General features: G+C 33.8%; 1 protein-coding gene across 1 annotated transcript; it reads right to left on the bottom strand.

Annotated features, from left to right (window-relative positions):
* Positions 1 to 7084: 7084 nt before the first annotated feature.
* LOC110448558 lies at positions 7085 to 12012 on the bottom strand. Its single transcript, XM_021494852.1, has 4 exons — positions 11102 to 12012; positions 9912 to 10346; positions 8847 to 9297; positions 7085 to 7493 (listed from the first exon to the last, which is right to left on the bottom strand). Exons 1-4 carry the CDS (start codon positions 11406 to 11408, stop codon positions 7385 to 7387), a joined length of 1302 nt encoding a protein of 433 aa, XP_021350527.1. The 5' UTR covers positions 11409 to 12012; the 3' UTR covers positions 7085 to 7384.
* Positions 12013 to 14359: the final 2347 nt, after the last annotated feature.

Raw genomic sequence — 14359 nt, 5'->3', positions numbered from 1 at the left:
TTTTGGGAAAACGACGTAATTTTCTCACACAAACCAATGACATAACAATCAATACCTGCTCACAAGAGAAGATAACTCTAGCAAATAATTCCAAGTTAGAAGCTTACAGAGTCAGATGGTATTCAAACTACTTTTTGATTTTTACTAGATGTAAGTCCATATTGTCAGTGATGTAAACAAGCTGTCGATATACAATATCATGTTTCGTTCATATAAACGCTCCAAGTCCTTATGCACATGTATTTACATTTCTGAATGTTACAGAAATGTCATAATGATTGCGGCCATATCTTAGCTACCCGTAGTTTTGTAGTGTATTGTAGTTTCAGGATGGTAATGGCTATAATTATGCAATGTTCATTCATAGTAGTGCAGCTTTTTAAGACAGGAAATACTGTCTGAACAACAGCACCGAGGTATTAAATGGCAAACAATTTCAATAACATTATGTTTTATATAATAATTGCTTTCTGGAATAAGTTTTTGAGTTTTTACAAAGCTGAAGTTTCAGTAACAATATTTGAATCAGAAATTTATTTCATCATGTCGTCATTTTATCATAACAAATTCACTGAATTTTCTGCATTCATTTGAATTCCATTTTGCTATCATGTTCCAGTGCTTCCACATGTGTCATAGATCATTTCGTCCCATGCATAAATTGGTCCAGTTTACGTACATACTGAAAAAGAGGAAATTTTCGCGTGTGGAAATGTTCGTGTTATGACTCTTTAAACTACTGTAATTGCACTGTGTATATTTTTTGCTTTGCCAACGATTCTGGAATCTATACATCCTATTTGTCTATAATCTATAAGGAAGTTTTCGCGTGAAGCTATTTTTGTGCTCTATGCGAAATCGCGAACATTTCCACACGGCAAGAAAATTTCATTGCAATGGTTCAGAAATCTATACATCCTATTTGTCTATTATCTATAAGTAAGTTTTCGTGTGAAGCTATTTTTGTGCTCTATGCGAAAACGCGAACATTTCCATATCGCAAAAAATCACTTTGACAGTATGTTATTTGTCCCTTTGTTCTTACAATGAGTGATCATGTACGATATCCAGGCTGAGAACTGACATAACCCTTGGCTGTTTACTTAGATGTTGTTATATATGTTTACTTTTGGAGATGTCGTTATATATGTTTACTTTTTGGAGATGTTGTTATCATATGTTAAGGAATACACATGTTAGTATAGATTAATATGTCATAATAAAAAGTATTGAAGTAACATGTCTTGTTTACTGGAAAGGATGAAAATATTCTGCAGTCACCCTTGTGTCGAATATTATCAGCTGTTCTTGGTTAAAAATGTTTTCATCTGATTAATATAAAAACTCAAAGTATCGTTACATTGTGGCTTCGAGTCAAATTTCTCAAACAGGCTTTGGCATGAAATAATTGAATCACAATGAAATTCTTGAAAACAGTTTTGTCTGTATCGTTTTAGTGTTGCCTGCTGTTCCTTTCATTTTCTTAATTAAGTTTCAACAGAAACAACAGTTTTGCTCAAGTTAGTCATTTCGTTAAATAAAGCCAAACACTGATTAAAATTGAATTTGTATTTTAAAACAAATCTATAAACTAAAATACCCTTGGTATATGCACGGTCCATGGGGATTGTTTTTGTGTGGGGTGCTGATCTAGTTACAAGCCTTGTAAGTGTGTTTGACATCACCAGACTTGCCTAGCCTTCCTATTTAGGAGGGAGATTCCGGATGCATCGCCTTCAATTTTGACTTGAAATCAACATAATTCCTATATCTTTGGCTTTGCTCAAATTCAAATAATTCAATGCACAAACAGGTAAAATCATTCAATGCTTAGCTATTGTTTTAATTAAGAGTTGTGTTTAAGTACGTTTTCTCATTTAAGATGCCGCAAAACTTGTTTAAGCTTCTTTTTTTTCTTCTTAAAAATTGAAGGAAAATGTGTGACGACCATTCAGTTTTACTGAATAGATTAAGAAATACAGCATTGTGTTGCGAAACGTAAAGAAAACGTAAACTTGACAGAATGCAAGAGTATTATATATAAAAGGAGTTAATTGACGAGACGTTACATTTTGCACTAACGTTTTTACTAGCGTTTTCTCAGGAAATCGCTTACGTCGCTGCAGCGACAATGCACGTTCCGTTGGACTTTTCGTAAACGCCGTGGAAATGACATTCTAAATATAGCCATCTATATCATAAACGTTAAAAGGACGTTATGCCTTACCAACAAGCGTCACTGGCAAAACGACGGTTAGAGACTTATTAAATTTCACGGAAATCTTCTGTTTCACGAACACTATCGAGGATTTCTTAACATTAATGTTGGGAATTTCTAACACACTTTGCATCTCCATGTCATCAAGTTTTGTATTTTCCATGGACATCTAACTTACAAACATTGGAAGGAAGGGATATATATCATATCCCTTAAATTTAATGGAGATAGGTCGATGCAATATCACCGCTGATTTCATCACCAATATGTAAAGGACTTTTAACGCTTCTAAAACGCCATACTCACAATGACGGTCAAGTGCGTCTTTTATTCCACGTACACCTCTTTAACAAATACTGTTAGTGGTTTCTAGAGCTCTTAGAAGGTATATTTGACAGTCATTCTTCGGGATTTCAAACGTTATACGAACGTTTCTTACACAAAAACTGCTGTGAACTTCTAGCGCTCCCCAAGCGTCTCTTTCACAGTCACCTGTGGGAGCCTGTTTTATTCCACAGGTATCACTGTTGGGAAATTCCTGATCCTCCACGAAATCCACTTTAACAAACGTGAAGGAATTTCCAACGCTTCATGAAAGTCGCTGAATATTATGCTATTGAGGATTTCTAATGCTCCTTGAAGGTCTGTTAGGGACGAAACATTTTCCACAGAAACTCACCAACTGCTAAGCTGCAGCGACGGTGCACATTTCAGTTGGCAGTTTTGAAAGCATGTCAATTTAATGGATGTCTATAACGATCTAAAATAGAAACCTGTACAGGATGTTTGACGCTCCACAAACACATCTTTCCCAAACACACTTCTATGATCACAAAGCATTATCTTTTACAATCACCTTTGGGGATATCGTACGTCCCATGGTATACTATCTATAATATATGTATCATGGAGTGCGAGTAATATATGCGTAATACTGTAATAATATTATTGTAGGATTGTACTGTAAGATGGATGCAACAGTGCCTGCTATACCACAGTGTGAACGCACGGTATGTGTGAATGTAATTCTATGTATTATACCATCGTAATAGTATTGTAAAATGAGTGTAATAATGTATATCACAGTGTATGATAAGTGTCATTGTATGATCAGTGCGTTATACTGTCTATTATAATAAGGTATGCTAGTACAGTGTAATATTGTGTTTATCATTGTATGAGGAGTGTAATAGTTTCCACTATATTATTGTACGCTAGCATAGTAAGATGAGTGCTTTACGGTCAACCATATCATTGTTATATTGTACTTTATGATGACCTCTTGTTGCGCACAATTCCGTCTTTGCGTATTGCAGAGTTATCTTCTCTTGGGAGCAGGTATTGATTGTTACGTCACTTGTTTGTGAGAGTAACGTCATCAATTTTTGCGAGAACGACGTAATTTTCTCGCACAAACCAATGACGTAACAATCAATACCAGATCCCATGAGAAGATAACTCTGCAATACGCAAAGACGGAATAGTGTGCCTGAGTGATAATAAAAAATCTCTGAATCTCATGAACATCACTTTAACCAACACAGTTGGTAACTTCTAACGTTCTAACAAATAGAATTTCCCAGAAAAATGCCGACAAGAAGGCTACAGAAACGATGCCCGTTTTGGCTTCAGTTAATTCTAGGACCGTGTAAAGCACAACTACGGATAGAAGTTAAACGTTTCGTTGTCAAACACTTATGGGAATTCCAACGCACCGTGACCGTCTCTTTACACCAACACTGTTATGGAATTCTATCCATGGCGTCGGTCATGTAAAAAAATAGTTGAGACGTTTAAAAAAAAACATTTTTTTATTTTATTTCCAAATTACATATAAAAGCGAAATATTATCAATAACAAGCTAAATATATAATCAAACTACATTTTTGTATATCATCGCTGTACATAATGGCTGAACATCTAACTGCCCTTGGACTCGACATTTCAGAAATGTGAGTTGTCTGATAGAGAGAAGTTGTCGATGGGCTGTTAAAACACAAACTAACCTCATATAGTGTGTAGTCACGTCTAACAAGGAACGAGGATGATACGAAGTTGTGAATTATTAAATGGATCAAGCAAAATCAAACGATTTTGAGCAAAAAATGCCCTACATTTACGAAAACGAATGGAAAATGGGAAACAGTAGTGCTTCTAAAATTGGGTGCAATGCTGAAATGTTGTGGTTATCATTTAGATGATGTGACGGTTAAAAACAAAGTGTATATATTATAAATACAATAAATTATGATGATATATATATAACAGTCAAAATCGTTAAGTTATCACATATCATGGTATGATTCTAAACAACTTCCATATGTACACTTTTGTATTATAAATACATTACGCGTGTGTATTAAACCACATCTGTAGTAAATCACATATTATATTACATTCATTGGAAAATTTAAGTTATGTAGTAAATTAAACTTCTGTATTATATTACATTTCTGTAGTAAATCACACTTCTGTAGTACATTGCATTTCTGTAGTACAATACACTTCTGTAGTACATTTCACTCTTTTGTATGATTTTACACTTCTGTAGTACATTACACTTCTGTATTATATTACACTTCTGTAGAACAATACACCTCTGTATTATACTACACTTCTGTAGTACATTACACTTCTGTATTATACTACACTTCTGTAGTACAATACACTTCTGTAGTACAATACACTTCTGTAGTACATTACACTTCTGTATAATACTACACTTCTGTAGTACAATACACTTCTGAAGTACATTACACTTCTGCATTATATTACACTTCTGTAGAACAATACACTTCTGTATTATACTACACTTCTGTATTACATTACACTTCTGTATTATTTTTAACTTCTGTAGTACATAACACTTCTGTAGAACAATACACTTCTGTAGTACATTACACTTCTGTATTATACTACACTTCTGTAGTACAATACACTTCTGTAGTACATTACACTTCTGTAGTACAATACACTTCTGTAGTACAATACACTTCTGTAGTACATTACACTTCTGTAGTACAATACACTTCTGTAGTACATTACACTTCTGTATAATACTACACTTCTGTAGTACAATACACTTCTGAAGTACATTACACTTCTGCATTATATTACACTTCTGTAGAACAATACACTTCTGTATTATACTACATTTCTGTATTTTATTACACTTCTGTAGTACAATACACTTCTGTATTATATTACACTTCTGTAGAACAATACACTTCTGTAGTACATTACACTTCTGTATTATACTACACTTCTGTAGTACAATACACTTCTGTAGTACAATACACTTCTGTAGTACATTACACTTCTGTAGTACAATACACTTCTGTAGTACACAATACTTCTGTATTATTTTACACTTCTGTAGTACAATTCACTTCTGTAGTACACAATACTTCTGTTTTATGTTACATTTCTGTAGTACATTACACTTTTGTAGTACATTTCACTCCTGTATTATATTACACTTCTATATTATATTACAATTCTGTAGTACATTGCATTTCTGTATTATTTTACACTTCTGTATTATATTACAATTCTGTAGTACATTACACTTCTGTAGTACATTGCACTTCTGTAGTACAATACACTTTTGTAGTACATTACACTTCTGTATTTTATTACACTTCTGTATTATATTACAATTCGTTAGTACATTACACTTCTGTTTTTTATTACACTTCTGTAGTACATTACACTTCTGTAGTACAATACACTTCTGTAGTACACAATACTTCTGTATTATATTACAATTCTGTAGTACATTACACTTTTGTAGTACATTACACTTCTGTAGTATATTACACCTCTTTAGTACATTACACTTCTGTATTATATTACACTTCTGTAGTACATTACACTTTTGTAGTACATTACACTTCTGTAGAACATTACACTTTTGTAGTACATTACACTTCTGTATTTTATTACACTTCTGTATTACATTTCACTCCTGTATTATATTACACTTCTGTATTACATTACACTTCTGTATTATTTTTAACTTCTGTAGTACAATACACTTCTGTAGTTCATTACACTTCTGTAGTACACAACACTTCTGTTTTATATTACACTTTTATATTACATTACACTTCTGTATTATATTACACTTCTGTAGTACATTACACTTTTGTAGTACATTACACTTCTGTAGTACATTACACTTTTGTAGTACATTACACTTCTGTATTTTATTACACTTCTGTATTACATTTCACTCCTGTATTATATTACACTTCTGTATTACATTACACTTCTGTATTATTTTTAACTTCTGTAGTACAATACACTTCTGTAGTTCATTACACTTCTGTAGTACACAACACTTCTGTTTTATATTACACTTTTATATTACATTACACTTCTGTATTATATTACACTTCTGTAGTACATTACACTCCTGTAGTTTTTTTACACTTCTGTAGTACATAACACTTCTGTATTATTTTACACTTCTGTAGTACATCAAACTTCTGTAGTACATCACACTTCTGTATTATATTACACCTCTTTAGTACATTAACTTCTGTATTATTTTACACTTCTGTAGTATATCACACTTCTGTATTATATTACACTTCTGTAGTACATCACACGTCTGCAGTACATAACACTTTTGAAATTTATTACACTTTTGTATTATGTTACCATCTGTAGTATATTACACTTCTGTATTATATTACACTTTTGTAGTACATTACACTTCTGTAGTACATTACACTTCTGTATTATATTACACTTCTGTATTACATTTCACTCCTGTATTATAGTACACTTCTGTATTACATTACACTTCTGTATTATTTTAAACTTCTGTAGTACAATACACTTCTGTAGTTCATTTCACTTCTGTAGTACATAACATTTCCGTATTATACTACATTTCTCTAGTATACCTATTTAGTATATCATTAAAAAACTGGAAAGAATATATTTGGTACAAATGGGAAATATTATACTTTAAGTATTTTACACCTCTAGTACCATGCCCTTCCATAATATATTACATCTCTGTAGTTCACTTGAACTGATTTATCACATGATATCCTCTATCGTTCGTTATACACTTATTCTCATAACATTTTACTTCCATTAACACGGATGAATGTGTTCCTATACTGTCTTCATAATACAAATTGTCGGTTCGCACTATGTTTGATTTGTATCATTCTCTATTTTTCCATGTCCTTCAGGCTCTACTGAAGCAGAAGCAGACTTTTCCTTTGCTAGTTTAAGCTTGCGTTGAATACGTCGCCATTTCTGGAACATTACACTTCTGTATTACACTACACTTTTGTATTATTTTACACTTCTGTATTATTTTACACTTCTGTAGTGTAGTACAATACACTTCTGTAGTTCATTTCACTTCTGTAGTACATAACACTTCTGTATTATTTTACACTTCTGTAGTGTATCACACTTCTGTATTATATTACACCTCTGTAGTACATTAACTTCTGTTTTATATTACACTTTTATATTGCATTACACTTCTGTAATATATTACACTTCTGTATTATTTTACACTTCTGTAGTGTAGTACAATACACTTCTGAATTATATTACACTTCTGTATTATTTTTAACTTCTGTAGTACAATACACTTCTGTATTATATTACACTTTTGTAGTACATTTCACTCTTTTGTACGATTTTACACTTCTGTAGTATATCACACTTCTGTATTATATTACAATTCTGTAGTACATTACACTTCTGTATTATATTACACTTCTGTATTACATTACACTTCTGTATTATTTTAAACTTCTGTATTACATTTCACTCCTGTATTATATTACACTTCTGTATTACATTACACTTCTATATTATTTTAAACTTCTGTAGTACAATACACTTCTGTAGTTCATTACACTTCTGTAGTACACAACACTTCTGTTTTATATTACACTTTTATATTACATTACACTTCTGTATTATATTACACTTCTGTATTACATTACACTTCTGTAGTAAATTACACTCCTGTGTTTTTTTTTACACTTCTGTAGTACATCACACTTCTGTATTATTTTACACTTCTGTAGTACATCAAACTTCTGTAATACATCACACTTCTGTATTATATTACACCTCTTTAGTACATTAACTTCTGTATTATTTTACACTTCTGTAGTATATCACACTTCTGTATTATATTACACTTCTGTAGTACATCACTCTGTATTACATTTCACTTCTGTAGTACATAACATTTCCATATTATACTACATTTCTCTAGTATACCTATTAAGTATATCATTAAAAAACTGGAAAGAATATATTTGGTACAAATGTGAAATATCATACTTTAAGTATTTTACACCTCTAGTACCATGCCCTTCCATAATATATTACATCTCTGTAGTTCACTTGAACTGATTTATCACATGATATCCTCTATCGTTCGTTATACACTTATTCTTATAACATTTTACTTCCATTAACACGGATGAATGTGTTCCTATACTGTCTACATATAAAAATTGTCGGTTCGCACTATGTTTGATTTGTATCATTCTCAATTTTTCCATGTCCTTCAGGCTCTACTGAAGCAGAAGCAGACTTTTCCTTTGCTAGTTTAAGCTTGCGTTGAATACGTCGCCATTTCTGGATCATTTTGACGACTTTATAGATATAGTCGGCATCCAGTACGACCACAAGTCCCAGAGTCAGCGACAACATGATGATGCCAATGGAGCCTACCATCTTCGCGGAAGGCCGTTCGTCTTTTGCGGATGTCTTTTTCCTGATAGTAGACGACAAGGTCGATACGTCAACCTGCAGCTCCCTTGCCAGTTGCTCGGCCCTTTCCTCGGCTTGCTGAACTGATATGGTAGGCCTCACAGGAGTGCAGGCACAACATTCCAGAGCAGTGGTAGAGGCCGGAGTGGTGATAGCAGTGGTGGTGGTAAGACCTGGAGTGGTGACTGTTGAGGTCGTGGAGGTCATGGAGGTCATGGAGGTCGTGGAGGTCATAGTTGTACTTGTGGTCGATGTTGTTGAGGTTGTTTCACAAAGCCTTGAGTCATTTACATAAATTCCAGCAAGAATTTCGGCTGTAAACATACAGAAAAAGAATATGAATATTTATTAAAAGACGTTTCTGATCATATATACATATTTGTTAAATTCAATTATGTTTTCCTTATTGCGATATTATAATCCTTTTTTATTTTATTTGTTTGAAGATGGCGTTTCTTGGTGAGTAAAGACAACTTTTACTTCTCAAACAAAAATTGCCGAAAATCCCAAGATGGATACCAAAACATGTAAGTTTTTGTTCAAACATAAACGCAAGTGTAATGAAAGACACATTAACCTAAACTGATATAAACTCAATTTAAGTCGATTAATTACGTTCCCACACTTCACAGGCGTATTTTCGTTTTAGCAAGATTAAAGTTAAACTCGTATAACGCGCTATTCTGAAAACGGTACCATCGCGTCATCACTTTATGCAGTGTAACAAAGGTAGCGTCATCAATTTTGTCGCACATTTCATGCGCTCTTGATGATGTCGCTGTGCATGGTGTGCACCAGTAAGGGAGAAAAATAATCAATCATTCCAATGAAATGCAGACAGACAAATCTCAACCCTCGGGATAAGATTTTTGAAATTTAGCACTGGGCTTTTATATAACACGGACATGATACATGTTATGAACCTTACCTGTCAGTACACAAGCTCTTATTACAACGTCTGTTATGTTGTGGAAAGTTCCTTTAGTAAGATCAACTATTCTCACTGCGTACATATCGATTGGGCTGATGTCTGCTTCAAGTTCATCACCATAAATTGTGATATTGTCAGATGGCAACGTGATAACCGAACCATTACTAAAACTAGGGATGTATTGCAGATTGATGGCGTCCACGGCTCCGACGATCCGTATGTAGTTGACGGCGAGTGACCCCCTCCTGTCATCGTTGAGAAGAATGACAGTTATAATCATTGGTTCAGCAAAAGCCGCCCGTATGAGAAAGAGGCTTCCTTCACATGGCTTGACCGGTGTTGGGCTGAGGTCTGTACTTGAGCTGTGTATCACAATTGTGTCGTAGGGAAACCCGGGTGTGAATCCGGTCAATTCCGTCACGGCCGAACAAACTGGATTAAACATGTATCATTATCTTCACTGTAAATCATCTAGTAGAGTAAGGGAAACCGTAAAGCTCATGCATATCTGCATTTATCTTATTATTTATTTTATACATATTTTGGTTTATCAAAATCGATTTCGACTTGAAATTATCATTTCTTCTAAAATGTTGGTAGAATCCAGCATATTTTATTAAGTGTACAACAAACTCGTCAACAAGTGCACGTGGGTTGAATACTTTATGCATTTGTGAAAATATATCAAAATGTTCACCTTCTCGTGTAATATAACTACTACTCATTAATTAAGAAACCCATATTATTCTGTCTATTACGGTTATTTTTATCAATGCATAGGTTTCCGTGAACAACCATTATTCCGCCAATAAATGTCGGTATACTTTACTGTGACGTCACAATAAGAAACCGTTGAGGGGTCACTGAAGTACCAATTGACGATGCCCCTTGTTATTGTTGCACTAAATCCTGTTCTTTGATTAGACAGTTCCCCTTTCCAAGAAATACTGCTGACTTTTTTGTCTTACTCTTGGTATTTTGCATTAAGCCTGTTGACCGCTTTTGTTGGCCACCATTCAGAGAAATTGTAAAAGAACTGATATCATTTTACAATTATTGCTTTTAAATGAAGAATTTAACATTATTTTTTTTGTTGTTGTTGCTAATTTACTTATACTTTTGACAAAACTGTGCGAGTTATACAATAATCCTTAGTTGGACTGGAGGTTGAATACAAAAATGCTTACCTTTGCTTGTTGAGTACGTTGTAGAGGTACATCCCATGATGTAGAATTGAAAGATGTATGCCTCGTATGATGTCACAGAGGCGGTGTCGATCTCAATAACTACGAGATCTAGACAAGTAAAAGTTTCACCTGCAACCAAGTTAGTTGCATTGAAATAATTGAAACTTCCTGTTTGAGATACCCTCGTAAGTGTCCGGTTTTCAAAAGTACCTCCGCAATCTACAACTTCGATCTTGATATTTGATGCTGTGGTTTTTATAGTCACGTGAGATACATAGGTAAAGGAGCCCGTGCTCGGGTGTGCCATTATACGCGGACTCGGGAACGGTCTCTTGTAGGCATCAATCAACACCCCGCCATGGTTGATTGTAGACACGTGGCTACTTCCAGATATCGGGAACCAGATGTCGATGTTCGAGTCGGGGATGACGGTGTCCACCACGCCCACATCCTTATATTCACATACATCTGTGGAAAATAAACAATGTCGGGTGATGAATTTATAATAATTCAGAAACAAACTTATATCGTCATATTGAACTTGAATTGTTGTAACATGTTCATGAATGTGAAATTTATCAGTAGTCTTTATTTTTTTAAACTCGTATAATTATATAAGGTGTTTTAGGCACCTCCCCTTCTGTTTCGATAGTAGTTTAAGCCTATTCGGATTTCAACGTATTTTTGCCCCTAGCATCGCCGATCAGTCTTAGAAAAACGATACAGCTGTATGGTGCTTTTAGCATACTGTATCAATTACTAGATTCTATATATATGTTATACTCCACAGAGACCAAAATGGCTTTTATGTAGGTGCAATTACATGTGCGTTTGTTACATTCATCTTCAATGTTTATGTATGTTGTGTCGGCGTAGATTAACTCATTCACCCACTGAAGACACATTTGAACTCTTCCAATTCAAAGGTTGGAATAGTTCATTATGATATTTCAGGGGTGAATGAGTTAAACTCTGTTATTCTAAAAACACTTAAAGTTGTAGGATTCCAATTGCCTCTGAGCTGATATTTAATTGAAATTGAGAAAAAAAAGGATTGACATGTTATCAATTGTTAGAAAGACATGTTCACGTGATTTTTTCATAAAGCATACTCGCCTTGCACAACTATTTACAACATTCACTGAATTTCAATGGTCTACATATTTGTTGTCAGTTAGATTTATCTCTATATAACTTAAAATCTGAGACTTAATCAACAATACATTGGAAGAATTATAGTAGTTGTTCGAAGTTTATTCGGTGTTTGTAACATCGTATACATATATAAGACTTGTGGGCGAGAACATACTTTTTGCAACAATTTAGTCTATTCAAAAAACTAAACACATGTTGATTGTCGTAGTTGTAGTCTAATAATGTAGGAATAGGATTTCACGTTTACCTGTATAATAAATACAGTTTATCAGGCAGAGAGTAATTATAAATTGTAATTAATGGAATTTTCATGTTCTCAAATGCAATGATTACCCCCCAATTAAATGGACAAACGAGAATGACAAGCCTGAACTGCATCATCAATAATTAATTATTCCCGTGATTTTAACGGAATTCTACCGACGTTAATTATTGTTTTAATTGTTATTGTCTATTTAGCAAATGGGCGCGTGTGCCATTAAATGCTTTAATCGTTTATTGAACAACGCATTTTTAGGTAGAGTGCGATCCAATACCCAATTTAGTGACAATGAGAGTTAATATGTTGATGTTTTTAATGTTTCTAAGCATAAAGCCAGTCTGTAGATTATTTAAACTTATAATTACATAAACCTGTGTAACCAGATAAATCTATAAGGTAAATATTAAACTACTGTAAAAGTACTTAGCTACAATCTATTTGAATTGTACATAATTGAACATTTTGAATTTAATATACTAGATCTAGTATGTTTTACCTATGATCATATTTGAAACAAACGTATATACAGTAAAACCTGGATATAATGCCCCTCGTTTATATACAGTATAACCTCGATATAATGCCCCTCGTTTCATGTGCCACCTCGTTTACCTCCAACATATTCCATTTTTCTTGTTTTCTTAGAATTCCTTTATACATTTTCCTCAATTCATCACAAAATCCCCTTTATAACGTCGACATTTCTTTGGACAGATGATGGCAGCTTAACGAGGTTTTTATTAAACTTATAACTATCTACAGGCATTTCGTTAGTATTAAATTATTGTATTAAACATATTGAAACACATATTTGAAAATTATTAATGTTTTATAAATATTTTATTTTCATTGTCTTGTCTTTGTACAGCAGCTAATTAAGAGTTCAAGGGACGCTCCTACTCTCCAAACAACATACTTGCTTGGCATACACAAGCAGATTTGGGATGGTCATTTCATATGAGCTGATTTAATTATTTTATTGAAACAAAATACTTTCTTTAAATGCGTTAGTGCTTTAATTGATGATCACCCAGTAAAACCTCGTTATACTGTCTTTATGTGTACAGCGATTTTTTGACATTTAAATGAAGTTAGGCGATACATCGAGGGAGACATAACGGAATTGCTAAGTTGAAAGGAAAGTGGGTCTTTGAAATATGATTGCATTAATTAAGATTGAAAACAAAATGGTTCAACATTAAAAGGTTCGATAAATCTGTACTGTATGGCATTTTCTATTGCTATCCGTTTTCGTCCGTCGTCGTCCGTCGTCCGTCGTCCGTTAACATTTTACATTTCAAACTTAAAGTCACGTTCTGCTGGGCCGATTGAACTGAAAGTTGGTAGGAATGATCGACTCATGGTCCTGACATAGTGTTGTTATTTTTCAGGTCGATCAGAAATCCAATATGGCCGCCACGGCCGCCATTTTGAAACTACCTATTTCAAACTTAAAGACAAGTTCTGCTGGGCCGATTGAACTGAAAGTTTGTAGGAATGATCGACTCATGGTCCTGACAAAGTGTTGTTATTTTTCGGATCAATCAGAAATCCAATATGGCCACCATGGCCACCAGTTTGAAAATCTATTTCAAACTTAAAGTCAAGTTCTGCTAGGCCGATTGAACTGAAACTTTGTAGGAATGATCGACTCATGGTCCTGACAAAGTGTTGTTATTTTTCAGGTCAATCAGAAATCCAATATGGCCGCCACGGCCGCCATTTTGAAAATACCTATTTCAAACTAAAAGTCAAGTTCTGCTGGGGCGATTGAACTGAAAGTTGGTAGAAATGATCGACTTATGGTCCTGACAAAGTGTTGTTATTTTTCAGGTCAATCA

The sequence above is a fragment of the Mizuhopecten yessoensis genome, unplaced genomic scaffold (assembly GCF_002113885.1).
Source record: "Mizuhopecten yessoensis strain PY_sf001 unplaced genomic scaffold, ASM211388v2 scaffold4121, whole genome shotgun sequence".
In the NCBI taxonomy this organism is placed as follows: Eukaryota; Metazoa; Mollusca; class Bivalvia; order Pectinida; family Pectinidae; genus Mizuhopecten; species Mizuhopecten yessoensis.
This window is presented reverse-complemented; position numbering and strand designations above follow the sequence as displayed.

What these genes read in the sequence shown, in the direction of transcription:
- LOC110448558 (XM_021494852.1), bottom strand. Translation starts at nt 11,408, where the DNA reads ATGGCACACCCGAGCACGGGCTCCTTTACCTATGTATCTCACGTGACT. An exon ending in AACGTACTCAACAAGCAAAG is followed by an intron (nt 10,347 to 11,101) that starts GTAAGCATTTTT and finishes TGTTTAATCCAG; the next exon opens with TTTGTTCGGCCGTGACGGAA. An exon ending in AAGAGCTTGTGTACTGACAG is followed by an intron (nt 9,298 to 9,911) that starts GTAAGGTTCATA and finishes GTATGTTTACAG; the next exon opens with CCGAAATTCTTGCTGGAATT.